Consider the following 22,463-nt stretch of genomic DNA (forward strand, 5'->3'; position numbering starts at 1 on the left):
TTTCTTTTTGGAGGATTGTATATCAGGATACTGACCTTATCTTTTGTGTTGTACATATTTGCCGTCAGGCACTACTTTCCCGTCACTGGAGGTTACTCGTGACGTGGCATGCTGGTTACTGTGGGGAGTGTATATATATTGTATATTAGTCTTGTTTATCGTTCGTCGATACGTCTTTAAATTCGACAAGTATTTTTATTTACTTGAAACAAATATCGAAAAAAAAATATTCACGTTTTTCCGCTTTTATTTTCTTTTTGGTTACTAAAGTGACGCCACCGAAAACGGGGTGTTACAGAAATGCAAGGGGGATGAAAAGGGAATGCTCAAGTAATCTTTACTCTTGCGATCCCGACCTGACGAGATAATAGTGAGTAGAAAAAAAAAACAACCCAAAATTACGTTGCGTGCTCACTCCTAAGTGATGGAGTAAGGTGAAGTCGTCACTTAAGGAGGGGGACGCCACAGGCTTGGTATCAGAGCAGTGATTCGTCGGCCTAGGGTTAGAAGCCTACTAGGGTGTCTAGGATAGGTAGTTGAGGTCATAGGAAACTAATCACTTTGTGAATTTCAGGAAAGGATGACAGCAACAATGGCTAGAGCTATTGAACAACTCACCGCTTTGTTGACCGAACAAGCGAAAAGAGCTGGGAATGGAGGTGGACACCAACCAGCAGCGGAGGATGTTTACCACGGATTGGACAAGTTTCTGAAACGAGATCCACCAAAGTTTGAAGGGGGTTACAATCCCGACGGAGCGTATGAATGGATCCGAGAGTTAGAAAGGATTTATGAGACGTTGGTATGTGCTGACCCGCGTAAGGTTGCTTTTGCTAGTTATTTACTTTCAGGAGAAGCTAGGACATGGTGGACTGGAGTAAGAGGAAGGATAACTCCAGCGGAAGGAGCCATAACCTGGGAGATCTTTAAGAATGCGTTTCTGGAAAAGTACTTCCCGGCGGATGCGAAGGGAAGGAAAGAGATGAAATTCTTAGAGTTAAAGCAAGGTATGATGTCAGTAGGAGAGTATGCAGCTAAGTTTGAAGAACTGTGTCGGTTCCACCCACATTATAGTGCAGCGGCTGATGAGACCTCAAAGTGTGTCAAGTTTGAATATGAACTGAGGCCAGACATCAGGACTGCTGTGGGACATGACCAGATTCAACTTTGCTACTCTGGTAGAGAAGTGTAGGATTTTTGAGAAAAATGAGAAGTCCAGGAAGGAGTACTTGAAGGGACAAGGTGTTAATAAGGCACCGAAGAAGAAGGAAGAAAGAAGGAAGCCCTACTTTAGGCCACCCGAGCAAGTGAGAAATCAGTTCGGAAATCGAACAGGAGGATCTGGATTCCACAACAGGACAAGTGGATTCAATCCTAGCAATCCATTCTGCGTAAGGTGCCGAAAGAATGGACACCGCGCTACGGAGTGTAGAGCCGTGTTAGGGGAACAGGCTAGTACACAGGCTAGCGTAAATGGGAATCGAAACCCTACCGCTACAACAGGCGAGGGAAGTAGCAATGGTGCACCGGCACCAAAGGATAACCGGAAGTTTGGACGACCCGCGAATAAGGGGAAAGTGTTTGCAATGACGCTGGAGGAGGCAGTTGAGGCGCCAGAACTTATCCAAGGTACGTGTTATGTTAATAGTTTTCCTTTAAGTATTTTATATGATTCGGGTGCAACGTATTCATTTATATCACAAGAGAGGGTCAAACAATTAGGTATACCAGTGACAAGTTTGGCATGGGACTTAGAAGTAAGTACCCCAACTAGAAATACTTGTAGAACCTCGAAGGTTTGTAGAGACTGTAGGTTAGAAACCTTAGGAAGAACCTTTAGGCAAGACTTAGTGTGCTTACCCTTAGAAGGATTAGAAGTAGTATTAGGAACAGATTGGCTAGCGGCCAACGATGCAACTCTGAACTTTAGGAGGAAGACGGTTACTTTTGGGACTAGCGAAGGAGACTCTCAGCGGACTAAGCAAACCGAAGAGGTAGGAAAAGCGCCCGAGAGCGAATCGAACGTACTTTTAGAAGCACTAGATGAGGATATGGACGACTTAGGTATAGAAGGGATACCCGTAGCAAGGGAGTTTCTCGACGTTTTCCCTGAGGAAGTGTCTGAGTTACCACCAGAAAGAGAAGTCGAGTTCTCTATAGACTTAGTTCCTGGAACGGGACCTATCTCTATAGCCCCGTATAGGATGTCACCGGTGGAACTAGCGGAGTTGAAGAAGCAAGTGGAGGAGCTTATGGATAAGAAGTTTGTGCGGCCGAGTGTATCCCCTTGGGGAGCACCAATTCTTTTGGTAAAGAAGAAAGATGGTGGCATGAGGTTATGCGTAGAATATCGGCAACTAAACAAGGTGACGATCAAGAATAAGTACCCATTGCCTAGGATTGATGATTTGATGGATCAGTTAAGAGGAGCTGAAGTCTTCTCCAAGATAGATCTACGATCCGGATACCATCAAATTCGAGTGAAGAAGGAAGACGTACCGAAGACGGCCTTTCGGAGAAGATATGGGCATTATGAGTATTTAGTTATGCCGTTCGGAGTGACTAATGCACCTGCGATATTCATGGACTACATGAATCGTATCTTTAACCCGTATCTCGACATGTTTGTTGTGGTCTTCATTGATGATATTCTGATCTACTCGAGGAGCAAGCGAGAACATGAAGAACACCTCCGAATAGTATTGGGAATACTAAGAGAATGGCAGTTGTACGCCAAGCTATCCAAGTGTGAATTTTGGTTAGAATCTGTGCAATTTTTAGGACACGTGGTGAGTAAGGCAGGAATAGCGGTCGACCCTGCGAAGGTAAAGGCAGTTGACTCATGGGAAGCACCCAAGACGGTTACGGAAGTGAGAAGTTTTCTCAGACTGGCAGGATATTACCGGCGATTCATCGAAGGATTTTCCAAGATCTTGATGCCATTAACCAATTTAACAAAAAAGGATCAGCCTTATAAATGGACGCCAGAGTGCGAAGCGAGCTTTAAGGAACTCAAGAAAAGGCTAACTACGTCACCGATTTTTGTATTGCCCGATCCCGCAAAGGAATTTGAAGTGTATTGTGACGCGTCAAAGATGGGACTAGGATGCGTGCTAATGCAAGAACGGAAAGTAGTAGCGTACGCATCAAGACAACTTAGACCTCATGAAGTGAATTACCCTACTCATGACCTGGAGCTAGCAGCAGTAGTGTTTGCGCTCAAGATCTGGAGACACCACTTGTATGGTGCGAACTTCACGGTGTTTAGCTATCATAAGAGTCTGAAGTATCTATTTGACCAAAAGGAGTTGAATATGAGACAAAGGAGATGGGTAGAATTCTTGAAGGATTACGATTTCAAGTTACAGTACCACCCAGGAAAAGCAAATGTGATAGCAGATGCGCTGAGTAGGAAGAGCTTGCACGTCTCAGTGATGATGAAAGAGGAACTGAAGCTATTGGAAGCGTTCAGAGACCTGAACCTAGCTGTGAAACTGCGACCAAAGCAGATGAAGTTCGGTATGGTTGTGGTAACAAGCGAATTTCTAGAGGAAATTAAGCGAAGTCAAGAGGAAGACCAGGATTTTCTAGAGCAGATGAGAAAAATGAAGGTGAGAAGCTAACCAAAGGGAGAGACGAATTGTGGAGATTCCACGAGCGGATATACATCCCGGAGGACAAGGAGCTGAGAGAAAGAATCTTGGAAGAAGCACACAGAAGCGCTTTGAGCATACATCCCGGACTCACCAAAATGTATCGGGACATGAAGGAAAGATTTTGGTGGCCCGGAATGAAGAAAGACATCTTGAAGAAGGTAATGACCTGTCTGACATGTCAAAAGGCGAAAGTGGAGCATCAGAAACCCTCTGGAGAATTGAAACCTCTAGAGATACCGGAATGGAAGTGGGAGAGCATTTCCATGGATTTTGTCACAGGATTACCGAGAACTCAGAGCAAGAACGATGCGATTTGGGTAATTGTAGACCTACTCACAAAGTGCGCGCATTTCTTAGCGGTTAACATGACATACTCACTAGAGAAATTAGCAAGGATATATGTGAAGGAAGTAGTGAGACATCATGGAATACCGGCAAGCATAGTTTCAGATAGAGATCCGCGGTTTACATCACAATTTTGGAAGAGCCTACACAAGGCCTTGGGAACGAATTTGAAGTTTAGCTTAGCATATCACCCCCAGACGGACGGACAGACGGAAAGAACCATTCAAACGCTGGAAGATATGTTGCGAGCATGCGTTTTAGAGGAGCAAGGCAGTTGGGGAGATTGTTTGCCATTAGTGGAGTTTTCATATAACAATAGTTTCCACTCAAGCATAGGAATGGCACCATTTGAAGCATTGTACGGGAGGAAGTGTAGAACCCCGTTGAGTTGGTTTGATGAAGGAGACAAGTTAGTACTAGGACCCGACGCTTAAGATAGCACAGGATAGGCAGAAAACGTACTATGATCGTAGGAGAAAACCCTTAGAATTTGAAGAGGGAGACCATATTTTCCTCAGAGTTAACCCAATTACAGGGATAGGAAGGTCAATTAAGTCGAAAAAGCTTACACGAAAATATTTAGGACCTTACCAGATCCTTAGGAAGGTAGGAACATCAGCCTACCAGGTGGCACTACCGCCATCTTTGTCAAACTTGCACGATGTGTTTCATGTTTCCCAAACAAAGAAATACATCCCCGACCCTTCTCATGTGATAAAACCTGAACATATACAACTCAAGGAGAACTTAACATACACGGCCGAACCTAAGAGGATATTGGATAGGAGGATGAAACAACTTAGGAAAAAGGAAATCCCGTTAGTGAAAGTAGCTTGGAGTGAGGGTGAAGATGAAGAAGCTACTTGGGAATTAGAGGAGGATATGAGAAGGACATATTCTCAACTGTTTAGTATTTTAGGATGTGAATTTCGAGGACGAAATTCTCAAAAAGGAAGGGAGAGTGTAACATCCCACAAACCAGGTAACGACCTCATAGGAAATGCGAAATCCTAGAAAGTCGGAATAGGCAAATACGCGCTAACAATCTAACTATACGATATAATATATAATATATAATGTATATATATATATGTTTGTGTGTATGTGTATATGTGTGATATTTTACTGTAATACTTGTTTGCGCGAAAATCGAGACGTCGGTCAATCGACTTTAAGTCGACCCGGCAATAAGAGTACCAAAGACATGGTCATAATAACCCCAAAAAGAAGATGAACTCGAGATAGAGGTAGGATAGGCTTAATAAATGATCTGATCACATCTCTTGGCAATGATGAATGCATTGTCTCAGAGTGATCGAAACCCGAATCAAGCTAAAAGAGTGATACTTTAATCACTCTAAAGAGATGATATTGAACCTTGAGAGGGGAAATACACTCTAATTTAGCACTAACAAACCTGAACCAGTATAATATTGCATCAGTATTGTCCCGACATGGAAAATGATAAAGAAATCGACAACCGGTACCCTAGGATTTGTGTGCCAATGACCTAAGCTTGCAATCATCCATAACACCCTTCCTTCTGAAGGTATGAAAAACGGTAGAAAGGGGGGTTTGAATAACGTTTTCAGTATAAAACTTCCACCTTAAAGATTTTGACAAATCTTTCGAGAACTTAAGTGCTAAAGATAAGAGATAGAGAAGCACACAAGGATTTTATCCTGGTTCACTTGATAAATCACTCAAGCTACTCTAGTCCACCCGTTAAGGTGATTTCTTCCTTCTTAGAATGAAGGCAATCCACTAATCAGGTAAGAGTTACAACTGCACTTGAAACCTACAAGTGACTAACAATTACACTGACTTGGCTCACACTAAGATTCACTCTCTTAGTCTTCTCTAGGATCCGATCAGCCTTGATCTCCTAAAGGAACTAAACAAACTGTTTATCAAAGAATTGTTTACAAGAGATTTGCTTCTAAAAGGCTAATAGTAAACTCAATGAATTTCAGATGAAAGAAAGCTTAGAAGAATTTAAGTTTGTCTTGCGCGTATGTGAATGCTTCTAGCCGTTTCTTTCAGTCTTCAGCCTCTTTATATACTCCAAGGATTAGGGTTGAGCGTTGCATGGGAAATGCTACCGTTGGAGGGCAGTTCTGGAAAATCCAGCTTCTGCTGTGTCTGAGACTGTTAGGTAGGTCGTCAGGAAGGTACAGTTGCTTTTGTACTTGGATAGCGACGCGACCTTTAAACCTAAGAGACTTCTGATCAGGGGAATGCTTCATATTGGAACTTGTGAAGCCGGTTGATCAGAGTCAGAGGGAAAGCACAGATCCTCTGACCAATGTATCTTCTGATTCTGAACTCAGAGGGAAGAACATGGCCTTCAGAGTTTCTTGCTTCTGGACTTCAGAGTTTCCACTATTCAGCTTCTGCAACTTCAGAGTCTTCTACACCATCAGAACATCTGAACCTTCAGTGTTTCTTGGTTATCAGAACTTCTGGATCTTCAGAGCTTCTAGTGACTGAGTCCACATCAGAGTTTGTATAACTTCAGAACTTCTGAAGCTTTTCCACTGTTCATACTGAACATGGTGAATGCGAAAGCGTTGCTTGGGTCACTCTTTAAGCACAGTGCTTCTGATTTGTGTGAGATTGAGTTGAGGTCAGAGCCTGCAAATAGTACACTCAGAAGAATACGTTAGAGTACCACAATTGTTCATATCAAAAGGTTAACTAGTTGTACTACTAGATCAAAACTTGATCTTACAATCTCCCCCTTTTTGATGATGACAAAACTAAGATTTTTGATGAACAATTCTTAAACATTAAACTGAATTCACTCAGAGTTTAGAGATATAGAATAATACTTATCCTGATGTGAATAGTTTATCTTGCTCATTCTGAATTCAAGTCACTGCTTGATTCTGAGCTTAGCTCCCCCTGAATCTAATACTTGATGAAAACGTTAGTAAAGTCTAGATTCTGAGCTAAATGATATAAGAGTTCAGAGTGAAAAACTTATGACATAGATGAAAATCGAGTAATCAGAGCGCATAAGTAATCAGAGTCATGGACAAGGTATCAGAGTCTTGGGTATCAGAGTCAACTTAGAATCACTTCAGAAGAAGTGAAATGTATTCCTTGTATTTGCCCAGTGACACATCTATGGTCATGAAGGTGGAACTCTTAGATTCTCCAAAAGAAAAATAAATCACACTAACACATCTTACACATCAAAAACTGGGTTTACTCCCCCTTTTTGTCATAAGCAAAAAGCTTGGGGTGTGAAAAACTTAGCTTGAAGTACAAGGTACTCCCCCTTAGAGAAGGTCTAAGTTTAAAGAAGATGAAAACGATGCAAGAATCAGAGTTAGGCGAAATAAATAGAAGAGTTAATGCAAGAGAAGAACGTTTACCACCGGTCAAGTGAGTAAAGAGAAGGGTCAGTTACCAAGAACTTAACCTCGAGAAACCGTAGGAGCATTAACTTTCAGAGAGAAAGTGAAGCCTATATAAAGCGTTGGAGAGAAAGGTAAGCTTCACACCTCGAACAATTTTTAGGAAAAGAAAATGGCATCATACATCGTAGCACTAGAAGAGCTGAGGAAGAAGGCCTTTGAGGAGGACTTGTTCCTGAACATCAGGCACCCAGTGGGTACAACGACCATCGCGGAGCTGACACGGACACTGCTGGAAGAGGACCTGCGTCCAGAGTTGAAGAGAGACCTGAGGGAATTTCTTGTCTTCGTGGAGGAGGTGCAAGAACTCAGCCGGCTTGAACTCAAGCTGCTGGAAGAAAAAGAGAGGTTGGAAGAGAAGCTCAATACTGCAGAAGAGATTCTGGAGAGGGATGAGCTAAAGGACAGGCTCAGCAACATCCAGTATGCACTGGAGCGTCTGGAGAAGGATAGGTCAGAGCAGCGCCAGGAGTGCAGAAGAATGAGGAGGGATCCTCCATTCTAGACTTTTAGGGAAGGAATGTATGATGTAAACACAAAGATATGATGAATAAAAAGATTTTTGCAAACATATGTGACACAAATATATATAGATATGCATAGATAATCACAAACGAACAAAGTAGAATAAGTAAATAAAAAGAAACAGAGTTTAACAAAAAAATAAAACAACGTTAAAGAAAAAGAAAAACGAAGAGATCCTAAAACTAAGGTTTATCCGTTCGACGCAGAAGTTCCATCATCATGTGCTTCATCTCAATGAGCATGGATTCATGAATGTCAAGACGCTGTTCCATGATGTCGAGTCTGGATGAGCTTGACTGAGCAGAACCGGAAGGAACATTCTGAGCAGCTTGAGGATCTGGAATGGAAGCAGAAGCAGCAGGAGTAAACACTACTGGTGCAAGTGCTTGGCATCTAAGAGCTTCAGCCTCAGCCTCAAGTCGCTCTGCCTCTAGTCTGGCTTGTTCAGCTTGAGCTGCTGCTTGACGTGCAGCTTCTTCTGCTTGAGCTTTCTTTCTCTTGGCTTCTTCAATAGCTTCAAGAAGCTTGTGTCTCTGTTCTTGTTCATGAAGAGCCACCCTTCGAGCAAACCTTTGCTTTGCAGCCTCAATGCTCTGACTTCCCTCTGCATGCAGGAGCTGCATCATAATTGGAACTTGAGCCACTAGCCAAGTGCCCAGATTGTTCCACTCATCAGCCACACGTTCAGCATTCTCACTGAGGTCAGTCTGACCGTGCACATTGCGTAGCATCAAAGAAGCTTCATGATAGAAAGTATTGATGCACTCAGAGAGAGATGTGGGTCGGAGGTGAGTGTAAGGAATTATGGAGAGGTTGGTTTCAGGAGAGGCTGGGTGATTGCTGCTATGGGCTTCAGAGGCACCTTGTGGAGAACCAATGTTAAACGTTTGAGCATTGGGTTCAGAGGTTCCAAGGTGAGGTTCTGAAGTTTCAACCAGAGGATGGGGTGATCTAACCGAGGATTGGTTAGACACTGATTGTTCGGGTTCAGGTTCTGGTTGAATAGGCTCTTGTTGGTCAGGGGCAGGGTGAGCTTGTTGAGCCAAAGGGTCTGCCTCTTGTAAAGGATTGGCCAAGATAGGTTCATCTGGGTCAACTAGACGTTCAAGTCTAGGGCCAGGATATCTCCTAGGGCTTGGACAAGTGAGGTAATACTCTTCTAAGGTAGACACCTTTTCTTTTCTGACCTCCATGAATTTTCTAATGGATTCAGAGTTATTGGAGGGAGAAGAATCAGCAACATTGGTTGGGAAGGATACAGGTGTAAAGGCTGTGGAAGAGTCTGTATCCGTGGTTCTGGCAGCAGGACGTGCTGATGCTCTGGGAACAGAGTGATCAGACGTTCTGGGTTGTGGTTCTGTTGGGTTGGGCTCTGGTTGTTCATGGATGATGGGTTCAGAAGATAATGGGTTGTACTGAATGGTAATGGGAGAGGTTGGTTCTTCTGACCTAGAGGGTTGGTTCTGAAGCAAATTCCAGAGAGGTGCTTCAGTAGGGGAAGGTTGAAAGAATGAAGATCTTGGAGAATGTGGTGGAGAGGTGGTTTGTGCAGCTGGTTGGGATTCAGGAATAGGAGTGAGGGGATTTGAGGAGTGTTTGAGCATGGTAGATATAGGGAGTGCATCAAATAAATTCAAATCATCATCAGAAGCAAGTGCAGGCTTACTTGAATGTGCTGATGATCTAGTCACTCTGGCAGGAGGTTCAGTCCTTCTGATCACTTCAGCAGCTGGTTCCACCCGAGTAGGCTTCACCACGATTCTGACCTGCTTCTTCTTCTTCTTAGGAGGACCATCCTCATTATCACTATCATCACCATCATCAGGCTTTCTCTTCTTCTTTTTGATCAGAGGAACATCTGATTCCTCAAAAGATTCTTCTAGGATCATCTTCCTCTGAGCTTTCTTCTTGGGAGGAGAAGGAAACTCTGGAGCTGGCGGCAGTCTGCTGAAGAAGTCATCGAGATCAATTTCGAATCCTTGAGCCCTTAGGTCTTCAACATAGCACCGAATGGCGTCAGGATTATCTGCCTGAGTCCACAGAGGGTAGTCATTCAGAGGCATCCTTCTACTTCTGATCTCAGAAGATGTGTCTTCACGAGCAGGGGCGATTTTCTTCTGGACCAAACCCATCTTCTTCAGAGAATTTGCAGTGAAGACATCACTGACAATGGTAGTCAGATCCTCTACACATCCAGCATGGACCAGATCTTGCACCAGGTTGCTTTCAATGAGAAAGTCTGAGAGCAGTCTCCCAAAGGGGATATACTTGATTGCTGACTTGATGGAGGCAGTGGTACGAGACTTCCGGATACATTCCTTCAAGTAGGAGAACAGGAAGTAGGGAAGGCAGATCTTCTTCTGGTCTTGGATGAAGAACAACATCACCTTCTGGTTGAAGTTGATGTAGTCTGGAGAACTGCCCTTTGGTCTCTGGTTTATGCAGTGGAGCAAAATTTTGTGCCAGATCCTGAGCTTGGGATGAAGGTCCATCACCTTGTAATTCGTCTTGCCCGGTTTGTAATTGGTGTACAGGGCCTGGTTGATTGTATCCTTGGTGCTGGGTTTCAGCTTCGATTCCGTTAGTTGGAAACGATACCCAAAAGCAGTATCTGCACCCAGCAAATTCACGAAAGACTTCTCGGTGATGATGATCTTTCTTCCAAGAATGTGAGATACCACCTGAGTATCATCGCAGTCGGCGTGCTTCCAGAATTCCTTAACCAGTTTATCATACACCGGTCCTCGAAGTCTGTTGAAGTAATTTCCCCAACCTTGAACTTGGACTTCAGGACGAAGATCATACCCATTTGTAGCCAGGTTGTCGAGGTTGAATCTCCATTCTGCCAGGACTTGGAGTTCCTCAGGAGGATATACGCAGTGAACGGCACAGCCCCGTTCTGCAATTGGAACAGTCTGCTCTTGAGCTTGACCTTGATCTTGTGTCGGATTCTCAGGGCCCCTTTGACCCGTTGCTAGACCAACTACCATGTGAGGGAACTGGGGTGCATCTGCAGTAGCTCTTCTGGTTTGACTCACCATTTTTGAAGCGGTTGAAGGTTTGAGGTAGAAGATGAAGGTTGAAAGATGAAGAGAGATCGAGAGAGAAAACGAGGATAAGCGGTTTCGAAAAACAGAGAGATCGAGAGTAAAAACCGGAAGTGAAAGAGATCGTGTGTGTATAGTGGGTTTTGGCAAATAACCGTTGTTGATTCAAAAAGCACTTTAAGATCAACGGTTGAAAATTAAAGATAGATAGTAACAATAAAATACACAAATCACACACAGGAGAGAAGCATATCTACACGCAGTCATAACAGACTGTCACACGGGCACAAGGAACTATGCATCAGCAATACTGACACACGTGTTGTTGTCTCAGCTTCAGAGTCAGTACCAGTGGGTACACACACTCTGATTGAGTTACCTTCTGGACTAGACATCTTCTGATCAAGAAGTATCATAGTCAGAGGTTCTGATCCATCTTCACTCTCGACAAAAGTCCATGTTTAGATTTTTCAGAATAAAATTAAATCTATCCTCTGCTAAGGGCTTTGTAAAGATATCTGCCCATTGATGGTCAGTATCAACAAACTTCAGAAGAAGTACGCCCTTCTGTACATAATCTCTAATAAAGTGATACTTTACCTCAATGTGCTTTGCCCTTGAATGCAGGATAGGATTCTTACTCAATGAGATTGCAGCAGTGTTATCACAGTAGATTGGGATATTGCTCTCAAGGATCTGATAATCCTCCAGCTGATGTTTCATCCAGAGCATCTGAGTGCTGCATATTGCTGCTGAGATATATTCTGCCTCTGCAGTTGATAGTGCAATGGTTGATTGCCTCTTGCTTGCCCATGAGACTAGATTGCTTCCCAGAAATTGACAATTTCCAGAAGTACTTTTTCTCTCTGTTCTATCTCCAGCATAATCAGCATCACAGTAACCTGAAAGCTTATACTCTGATGTTTTCTTATACATCAAGCCAAGGTTAGTGGTGCCTTTCAGATACCTTAGGATCCTCTTAACAGCAGTTAAGTGGGTTTCCCTTGGATCTGATTGGAAACGAGCACATAAATGAACACTAAATAGTATGTCTGGCCTAGATGCAGTTAAGTATAGAAGTGAACCTATCATGCCACGATAGAGCTTCTGACATACTTTACCACTTTTATCTTCTTTCTCCAGAATGCATGTAGGATGCATTGGAGTCTTGGCCACTGTAGATTCCAGCATATTGAACTTCTTCAGAAGTTCTTTAGTGTACTTGCTCTGATGGATATATGTTCCTTCTGGTGTTTGATCAACTTGTATTCCCAGAAAGTACTTTAATTCTCCCATCATACTCATCTCAAATTCAGCCTGCATCATCTCAGAAAATTCTTTGCATAGAGATTGATTAGCAGAACCAAATATAATATCATCAACATAAATTTGCACAATTAAGATATCATCTTTATAAGTCTTGCAAAAAAGAGTTGTATCTACTTTACCCCTTACAAACTCATTCTCCAGAAGGAATGAGCTAAGTCTCTCATACCATGCTCTGGGAGCTTGCTTCAGACCGTAGAGTGATTTCTTCAATTTGAACACATGGTATGGTTTCTTCTCATCTTCAAAACCTGGGGGTTGATGAACATAGACTTCCTCTGAGATATAACCATTTAGGAAGGCACTCTTTACGTCCATCTGATGTAGAACTATGTTGTGATTTACTGAGAAAGAGATCAACAGTCTGATTGCCTCCAGTCTTGCTACTGGAGCAAATGTTTCAGTGTAGTCTATTCCTTCCTGCTGGCTGTAGCCTTGAGCAACTAGCCTTGCCTTGTTTCTGACTACATCTCCTTTCTCATTCAGCTTGTTTCTGAATACCCATTTCGTTCCAATAAAATGGACACTCTCGGGCTTCTTCACTAAGCTCCAAACATCGTTCTTGGAAAATTGATTCAATTCTTCTTCCATGGCCAGAATCCAATCCTTGTCCTGAAGAGCTTCATCTATGGACTTGGGTTCAATTAAGGACACCAATCCTTTCAGACTGAGCAAGGTCTCTTCAGAGGGTCTGAAGGCAGATCTGGTTCTGACTGGTTCGTCTTTGTTGCCCAGAATCAATTCCTTAGGGTGAGCTGCAGTGATTCTGCTCTTCTTCAGAGTTTGTGAGTTAAAGGGACCAGCTTCTTCCTCTGGTTCATCTTCCTCTGGCTCAGCTTCCTCTGGAGCTTTGCCTTTGTCAGAAACATTAATGCTTAAATCTGCAAACTTTTCAACTAGCTTTGACTGGTCAGAGTCAAGCTTATCGTCAAATCTAACATGAATAAATTCTTCAATAGTCTTAGCATCAGTATTATAAAATCTAAAACCTTTAGATCTATCAGAATAACCGAGTAATAGACACTTAGAAGACTTAGCATCAAATTTATGCAATCTATCCTTAGTATTGAGAACATAACAAACACAGCAAAAAGGATGAAAGTAAGAAATGTTGGGTTTTATGTTCTTCCACAATTCATAAGGAGTCTTATTCAGAATTGGTCTCACAGAGATTCTGTTCTGAATGTAACATGCTGTATTTACTTCCTCTTCCCAAAAGTGCTTAGCCATGCCAGTTTCTTGGAGCATGGTTCTAGCCATCTCCTGAAGAGTTCTGTTCTTCCTCTCAACAACACCGTTTTGTTGAGGAGTTCTGGGACAAGAGAAATCATGTGCAATTCCATAGGAATCAAACAGACTCTCAAACTTGTCATTCTCAAACTCTCCACCATGGTCACTTCTGACACGCACAATCCTACAAGCCTTCTCGTTTTGCACTTGAGCAATGAAGGTAGAGAACACAGCATGAGACTCATCCTTGCGGGTTAGAAACTTTACCCATGTCCAGCGGCTATAGTCATCAACGATAACCATCCCATATCTCTTGCCACCTATAGACTCAGTTTTCACTGGTCCAAAAAGGTCGATATGCAGAAGTTCTAACGGCCTTGAGGTTGAGACAACATTCTTTGCCTTGAAAGGGACTTTTGTGAATTTGCCTTTCTGACATGCTTCACAAAGAGCGTCTGAAGCGAACTTCAGATTGGGTAAGCCCCTGACAAGGTTTAGCTTGCTCAGCTGAGAAATCTTTCTCATACTGGCATGCCCTAACCGTCTATGCCATACCCACTGCTCTTCATTAACAGACAGAAGGCACTTCACATTCTGAGCCTCCAACTCAGATAATCTGATCTTATAAATGTTGTTCTTCCTCTTGCTGTTAAACAGAACAGAGCCATCGATCTGACTTACAGCCCGGCAGGACTTTGATTGAATATAACATCATAACCCTTGTCAGCTAATTGACTTATAGACAATAAGTTATGTGTTAAGCCGTCTACCAATAACACATTATCAATGCATGGACTACTATCTACACAAATAGTACCAGTACCAACAATTTTACCCTTTTCATTTACTCCAAAGACAACTTCGCCTCCAGGCTTAAGTTTCAGCTCTCGGAACATACGCCTTTCTCCCGTCATGTGACGCGAGCATCCACTGTCCAGATACCATGATTGGTGTTTCAGTGGAGCTATCAAGGATATCTGCAACATAGATAATCTTGTCCTTAGGTACCCACTTTCTGGGTCCTTTCTTGTTAGTTACCCTAGAGGTTCTGATCACCTTGGGTGTCTCAACATGATATTTTAAAGGAATATTTGCATGATATTTAGTCATAGAGAAGGATCCCTTTTTAGGAGGGTTTTTAGCAACTTTAGCAGGTACAGGATCAGGCAATATGGTACCAGAGGGAACAAAGCATTCATACAAGGATTTAGCTTTAGACACAGAGGGCTCATTTCTAATTGGTTTAGAATAGCCAATGCCATGCATTCCATTTCTGCTTACGCCATAGATCATTGAAGCCATTAAGCTTCTATCCACGCTTTTAGCTAGGAATCTTTGAAAAGACTTTTCATACTTAGATTCATTTCTACAATCAGAGGCATCACAGGCAACAATTTCTTCTAACTTAGCAATTTGGTTCTTAAGCACAGATTTAGAATCTACATTGGTACTTTTTGCTCTCTGAGCAGTTTTTGACCATCGGATGGAGATGAGTCGGATGATTCGAGAAATCATCATGAGTTACTTTTTATAATTAATTGACTTATGTCGCAGAATCGACATTTACCTTGGGGTATTCTTTTTAGATTCATGCACTCATTGAGGTTAATACACGGTGGGATGCCGGACCTCGTTGGATTCCAAAAATGGTCATAAGACCCGGATTTCCATGTAAGAACACTGCGGTGATTCTTAGTAGCAGACGGAAATGGCAGGCCTGCGGGTTTACTGCTGATCTGACTACACTTTGTTTGGTATAAGAGACACCTGTAAGGCCCAAGTTTTTCAGTTTATACCAAGTGAATAAATTCTTATTCACCAGTAGGTTTGATGCATGGCGAAGGGAAACCTGAACAAGAGTTTAGTAAATGAAATAAATGTATGAAGGAGAAAGTTCAGGAAAAGTCTAAGGATTGTATCGAAGTCGATTTAAGTTATAGCACGATCGTTATACGCTTAAACCTAGGTCAGAAACCCTAGTATATAGCTGATTTTCACTTTTAGGCACGACGGAAGTTAATTCCAAAAATCTTCAGAGAAATGTTAGAACTTCTCTTTTTCCATATATCACAATCGTTTCGAGGCGAAACTCTAGGATCTACGAACGTCCGATTCCAATCATCGGAAGTTTGCCGAAACCGAATCCCTGGTATTTCAAAACCCTAGAATTTCTCGACAATGAAGACTTTATCTATTCAGAGCTTCAAATGGATATTCTACACGCGTACACCCATTTCTCTTGATGATTTCAATCTTTCTTCAGAAGGAAGTTTTCCATTCCGACATTCGATGCAAAAAGCAACTTATCGGGTAAAATAGTTTTACACCGACTTTGCACCGACTTTGCATTAGTTGCCAAAAATACAAGGAGACATCTTCTTAGCTTAGGAATTCCTTTGCCAAAACCTATCTTAGAATTCATGGAGAATGATGCCGGAAAAATCAGATTCGCGAAACTTTCATTTTCCCGCGAATTACCATTTTCTATATATAGCAAGCAAGTGAGAAGAAATCACAAAACTCCACCATTTCTTCCCAAGGAGGCCGCGAGTTTGCATAGGAGAGGAGGAGGAGAGATTTTCTTCATTTCTTGCTTGATCGTTGATTAATCAGTTGCTGCTTCAAGGTTTCGAGGTATAGTCGCTAATCCTTACCTCTGATCGCTTTTTCCATAGCTTTTCTGTAGAGTTTTCTGAGTGGATAGTTTATGGGTTTTTGCAAAACTATCCTGAATCTTTTATTTCTGATTCTAAACCTCTTCTATATGTGCCCAAGATCACTTCTGCCGGATTAGATTTTCCGTTATGTCGCCGGAATTCCGCCGGAATCGATTTTAGCCTAAAATACCCATTTTGGAGTTTTTGGAGTAAAGCTTCAACCTTTAGGCTGAAAACTATCGCCTTAGCTTAGTGCTAGTAGGATTAGTTGTCATAAACGTCGTTGGTGACGTCCCTGCAAAATTTTATTTTTGGGATTTCAGTTTTGAAAATCCTAAGTTAAAAATCATGACCAAAATACCCCTGCGACAGTTTTCGATCCGATAATTTTTCCGAGTTCAGAATACCCTTAGTTACGGCTTATGAAAGCATAGGAACCAAGTTTGATCGAAGAAAAATCGAGCCCCATAATTAGCCAAAGTGGCCGAGCCCTATTAAGGGGGAGGAAGAAATTTCCTTTTTCCGAAAACTTGTCTTTCGCGCTAGATTATCGTACCTTAGAGTATAGATTACTTCGAGTAACCTTAGTAAGTATCGATAGCTTAGTTTCCGATAGATTCTGATAGTATTTCTGTGATTTTGTTTTAAAGGAACTTTTGAGGAATTTCCTGAGGAACAACACTTTGAGTGCGAGGAAGCACTAGTTGATTATTCTGGAGAACCTACAGGTGAGGGCTTCTCACTGAATCTCTAGTTAATGCTTAGGGTCGATATTTCGACATTGTTTACTGTTTATGCACTGAGATTGTGTGTGATTGAAAATGTTTTCTGAGGCTTCGGCTGACAATGTAGATGATTCATCTACTGAATGTTTTTGAAGATTGACTTACATGCTATGTGCTATGTGGGTAATCTAGGATGTGTGGTGCATGCTTTATATGCTAAGTGCTAAGTGTTAATGTTGAGATTTCTTGATATATGACATGTTGTTGATTGTGATGATTTAAATATGATTTACACTGGAAATCTGAGATTCTGAACGGTGAGAATAGCGGGCAGGTCATGCCGATTTTATTTTGAGAGTTTTGAGAAAGTTGATAGGACGAACGAGGTTCGGGCCTTGTATAGGGTTTATGGATCGAGACATTCTCTGGAGTCATTTGGGGATTCGAAGATCCCGAGAACTTATAGGAATTGCGATAAGACTAAAAAGGATATTATTTTGAAAAGAAAATTCATAAGACATTAAACAACCTCTAAATCTTTAAGTAAGGGTAATAATCTCGAAAGGAGGCTTTGGATGAAAATCATAGTTTTGGAAAACGAGAAGTGTCGTCAGATCCAAGTGTTGAGTATGTCGTTGTTGTGCTGTTGGAGCAGCGTTTGATGTCGGGCTGTTGGAGCAGCGTTTGTTGTTGTGCTGTGGGAGCAGCTATGTTGTTGGGCTATCCTGGGGATAAGTCCGGGGAATTGATAGTTCCCGAGTGTTTGATACTCTTGTGCTGTTGGAGCAGCTATGTGTTGTTATGAAGTGCCAAGCAGAGTACTTCGGTATAGCAGGAAGTAACGATCAGCCATGCAGAGTTGGATCGGTCCTGACTATACTTGGCACAACAGGAGGTAACGATCATCCATGTAGAGTTGTATCGTGCCTGTTGATGTTCGGCATAGCAAGCAGAAATGGTCAGACCATGTAGAGTTTGTACCGTCTTGACTATAGCCAAAGGTGATAAGTGACGCCCGAGCAGAAATGGTTAAACACGAGGCTAGTGTTACGACCGTCTCGAGGTGCCCAGCCTATAAGTGGCAATACCTTTGGTTTGTCCCGTCGCCAAGCAGAGTGACGTTGTGGTTTTGTCCCGTCGCCAAGCAGAGTGACGTTGTGGTTTTGTTCCGTCGCCAAGCAGAGTGACGTTGTGGTTTTGTTCCGTCGCCAAGCAGAGTGACGTTGTCGGTTTGTTCCGTCGCCAAGCAGAGTGACGTTATTCGGGTTTTATGCTGATCTGACTACATGATGAGTGTGTTTGATACTTGTAGTTCTACTTGATGCATGTTAACTGTGATTTACAGTCGTTATATTCTTTGTGGAAGTATGCAACCCTAGGATGTTATCCCTAGTTATAAGCCTAAGTGGCTATTATCTCATTTATATTTATTGGTGCTATTATTTACATAATTCTTTGGAGTTGACCCTCGCGTCTTCTGTGTGTGCTTTGGCGAACAAACGCCCTTTGTCAGATGTCTTTGGCGGGCTGATCCATGATGGTTCATCCTTCGGGAGGAACTAGGGTTGAGATGCAGAAACTGGAGTGTATCGCGGTAGTGAGAGGAGGACGGATGGTGTACTTAGACTAGGTCGTTCTGAATTCAGATTTGGGCGACGACCACGCTAGCATGTAGGTCTTAGTGCTGGTGTGAGCTCCTCGAGATGGGATTAGTGTAGGAGTAGAGTCTTAGCTCTGAACATCATTTGTTTCTTTTGGGACAGGGTAGTTTCCCACCTATAGCTTTCGTGTGGTTCTTTACGAGAATCACAGAGAGTTGGTTGGACTTAGGAGGTCTTGTTTCAGGCCGATGGGCCAGCGTATTCTCAGTTTTGAGGGATAGTGTTGCGGACACTTAACCTTTTCTTTTGGTTTGTACTTTTGCCTACGGGCGCTACTCTTCTATTACCCGTCACTGGAGGTTCACTCGTGACGAGGTTGCTACTTACAGCGGGGGGCTGTTATATATTTTGTATATTAGTTTTATTGCTTTTCGCATTTGGGTTTTATCTATTTCAGTCTTGTCTTAGTTATTATCGAAAAAAAATATTCACGTTTTTCCGCATTAAGTTTACTTTTGGTTACTAAAGTGACGCCACCGAAATCGGGGTGATATAACACCCGAGCAGAAATGGTCCCACCATGGCTGGTGTTAGGGCTGACTCGTTGGTGCCCATCCCTCCGGAATGCATCTTGTTCCTTTGCATATGCATTTCATGCACCATTCATGCTGATTTTAGTTGCAGTTTGTATTTGTTACCTGTTAACGCTGTTTGAGATATGTTTATTGCCAGCAAATGTTATTTATTCTTATTTGGCAGATTATGCAATTTATAATGTTGACATTCATAATTAAGCCTATGTGGCTACTACTTAAATTTTGCCTATTGGATGTACTATTATGTAATTCTTTGAGTTGACCCTTGCGCGTGCTACCTGTGTCAGATGTCGATGTCCGACTGGTTCGAGATGGTCGTCCCTTCGGGGGGGACCAGGTTTGAGTTGCTGGATACAGACACCCCGGGCTCTTGGGTGGTCGACCCCGCAGGTCACAGAGCCATTTACACGGGGCGAATAATGGAAGACCACGTGGACCGAATGGGAAACCTGACACACAGAGTCTTGAGACGCCACACGGTTAGCTTCAACCTACCACCGGGCGTGCATTGTGGCCCTGGAGTTGTGGTACCACCACCATCACCTCAGGACGAGGAGGACCCTTCAGAGGAGTTGCCTGTAGGAGGGGCTTCATCTGAGTCTAGCTCACCCACCGTCGCGGCTGCTGCTGTCTTGGGATCGGGTACAGTACCCGTGGGACCCGCTATGAGGACTGATGCAGTCATTGACGTGATCGTCTTGGATTCAGATTCAGACGACGATCATGCTAATGCGTAGATGGGAGTGGTGTGTAGTACTCCTCTAGTCGGGATTAGGGTAGGAGTAGCGTCGTGGCTCTGATCTTCAGTTTCTCTCATTTAAGGGTAGGGTAGGTCCCCGACCTTTAGCTTTTTGTGTGGTTCTCTTTACGGAAGTCACAGGGAGTTGGTCGGATTAGGAGGTCTTCGGGCTGTTTTGAGCTGACCTACTTTCTTTTTGGAGGATTGTATATCAGGATACTGACCTTATCTTTTGTGTTGTACATATTTGCCGTCAGGCACTACTTTCCCGTCACTGGAGGTTACTCGTGACGTGGCATGCTGGTTACTGTGGGGAGTGTATATATATTGTATATTAGTCTTGTTTATCGTTCGTCGATACGTCTTTAAATTCGACAAGTATTTTTATTTACTTGAAACAAATATCGAAAAAAAAATATTCACGTTTTTCCGCTTTTATTTTCTTTTTGGTTACTAAAGTGACGCCACCGAAAACGGGGTGTTACAGAAATGCAAGGGGGATGAAAAGGGAATGCTCAAGTAATCTTTACTCTTGCGATCCCGACCTGACGAGATAATAGTGAGTAGAAAAAAAAAACAACCCAAAATTACGTTGCGTGCTCACTCCTAAGTGATGGAGTAAGGTGAAGTCGTCACTTAAGGAGGGGGACGCCACAGGCTTGGTATCAGAGCAGTGATTCGTCGGCCTAGGGTTAGAAGCCTACTAGGGTGTCTAGGATAGGTAGTTGAGGTCATAGGAAACTAATCACTTTGTGAATTTCAGGAAAGGATGACAGCAACAATGGCTAGAGCTATTGAACAACTCACCGCTTTGTTGACCGAACAAGCGAAAAGAGCTGGGAATGGAGGTGGACACCAACCAGCAGCGGAGGATGTTTACCACGGATTGGACAAGTTTCTGAAACGAGATCCACCAAAGTTTGAAGGGGGTTACAATCCCGACGGAGCGTATGAATGGATCCGAGAGTTAGAAAGGATTTATGAGACGTTGGTATGTGCTGACCCGCGTAAGGTTGCTTTTGCTAGTTATTTACTTTCAGGAGAAGCTAGGACATGGTGGACTGGAGTAAGAGGAAGGATAACTCCAGCGGAAGGAGCCATAACCTGGGAGATCTTTAAGAATGCGTTTCTGGAAAAGTACTTCCCGGCGGATGCGAAGGGAAGGAAAGAGATGAAATTCTTAGAGTTAAAGCAAGGTATGATGTCAGTAGGAGAGTATGCAGCTAAGTTTGAAGAACTGTGTCGGTTCCACCCACATTATAGTGCAGCGGCTGATGAGACCTCAAAGTGTGTCAAGTTTGAATATGAACTGAGGCCAGACATCAGGACTGCTGTGGGACATGACCAGATTCAACTTTGCTACTCTGGTAGAGAAGTGTAGGATTTTTGAGAAAAATGAGAAGTCCAGGAAGGAGTACTTGAAGGGACAAGGTGTTAATAAGGCACCGAAGAAGAAGGAAGAAAGAAGGAAGCCCTACTTTAGGCCACCCGAGCAAGTGAGAAATCAGTTCGGAAATCGAACAGGAGGATCTGGATTCCACAACAGGACAAGTGGATTCAATCCTAGCAATCCATTCTGCGTAAGGTGCCGAAAGAATGGACACCGCGCTACGGAGTGTAGAGCCGTGTTAGGGGAACAGGCTAGTACACAGGCTAGCGTAAATGGGAATCGAAACCCTACCGCTACAACAGGCGAGGGAAGTAGCAATGGTGCACCGGCACCAAAGGATAACCGGAAGTTTGGACGACCGCGAATAAGGGGAAAGTGTTTGCAATGACGCTGGAGGAGGCAGTTGAGGCGCCAGAACTTATCCAAGGTACGTGTTATGTTAATAGTTTTCCTTTAAGTATTTTATATGATTCGGGTGCAACGTATTCATTTATATCACAAGAGAGGGTCAAACAATTAGGTATACAGTGACAAGTTTGGCATGGGACTTAGAAGTAGTACCCCAACTAGAAATACTTGTAGAACCTCGAAGGTTTGTAGAGACTGTAGGTTAGAAACCTTAGGAAGAACCTTTAGGCAAGACTTAGTGTGCTTACCCTTAGAAGGATTAGAAGTAGTATTAGGAACAGATTGGCTAGCGGCCAACGATGCAACTCTGAACTTTAGGAGGAAGACGGTTACTTTTGGGACTAGCGAAGGAGACTCTCAGCGGACTAAGCAAACCGAAGAGGTAGGAAAAGCGCCCGAGAGCGAATCGAACGTACTTTTAGAAGCACTAGATGAGGATAGGGACGACTTAGGTATAGAAGGGATACCCGTAGCAAGGGAGTTTCTCGACGTTTTCCCTGAGGAAGTGTCTGAGTTACCACCAGAAAGAGAAGTCGAGTTCTCTATAGACTTAGTTCTGGAACGGGACCTATCTCTATAGCCCCGTATAGGATGTCACCGGTGGAACTAGCGGAGTTGAAGAAGCAAGTGGAGGAGCTTATGGATAAGAAGTTTTGGCGGCCGAGTGTATCCCCTTGGGGAGCACCAATTCTTTTGGTAAAGAAGAAGATGGTGGCATGAGGTTATGCGTAGAATATCGGCAACTAAACAAGGTGACGATCAAGAATAAGTACCCATTGCCTAGGATTGATGATTT

General features: G+C 43.0%; 1 protein-coding gene across 1 annotated transcript; it reads left to right on the plus strand.

The window, feature by feature from the left end:
* The first annotated feature begins 592 nt into the window (after positions 1-592).
* On the plus strand, positions 593-21,250 carry LOC130719512 (uncharacterized). Its single transcript, XM_057570134.1, has 3 exons — positions 593-1,007; positions 1,183-3,611; positions 20,633-21,250. The coding sequence occupies exons 1-3, from the start codon at positions 593-595 to the stop codon at positions 21,248-21,250; spliced, it is 3,462 nt and encodes a 1,153-aa protein (XP_057426117.1).
* Positions 21,251-22,463: the final 1,213 nt, after the last annotated feature.

This window comes from Lotus japonicus, chromosome 5 (genome assembly GCF_012489685.1).
Source record: "Lotus japonicus ecotype B-129 chromosome 5, LjGifu_v1.2".
Lineage (NCBI taxonomy): Eukaryota > Viridiplantae > Streptophyta > Magnoliopsida > Fabales > Fabaceae > Lotus > Lotus japonicus.

Coding starts and splice junctions, on each gene's coding strand:
- LOC130719512 (XM_057570134.1), top strand. CDS start 593: ATGGCTAGAGCTATTGAACAACTCACCGCTTTGTTGACCGAACAAGCG. Junction 1,008..1,182: donor ATTCTTAGAGTTAAAGCAAG/GTATGATGTCAG, acceptor CTACTCTGGTAG/AGAAGTGTAGGATTTTTGAG. Junction 3,612..20,632: donor AGCAGATGAGAAAAATGAAG/GTGAGAAGCTAA, acceptor TGTGAATTTCAG/GAAAGGATGACAGCAACAAT.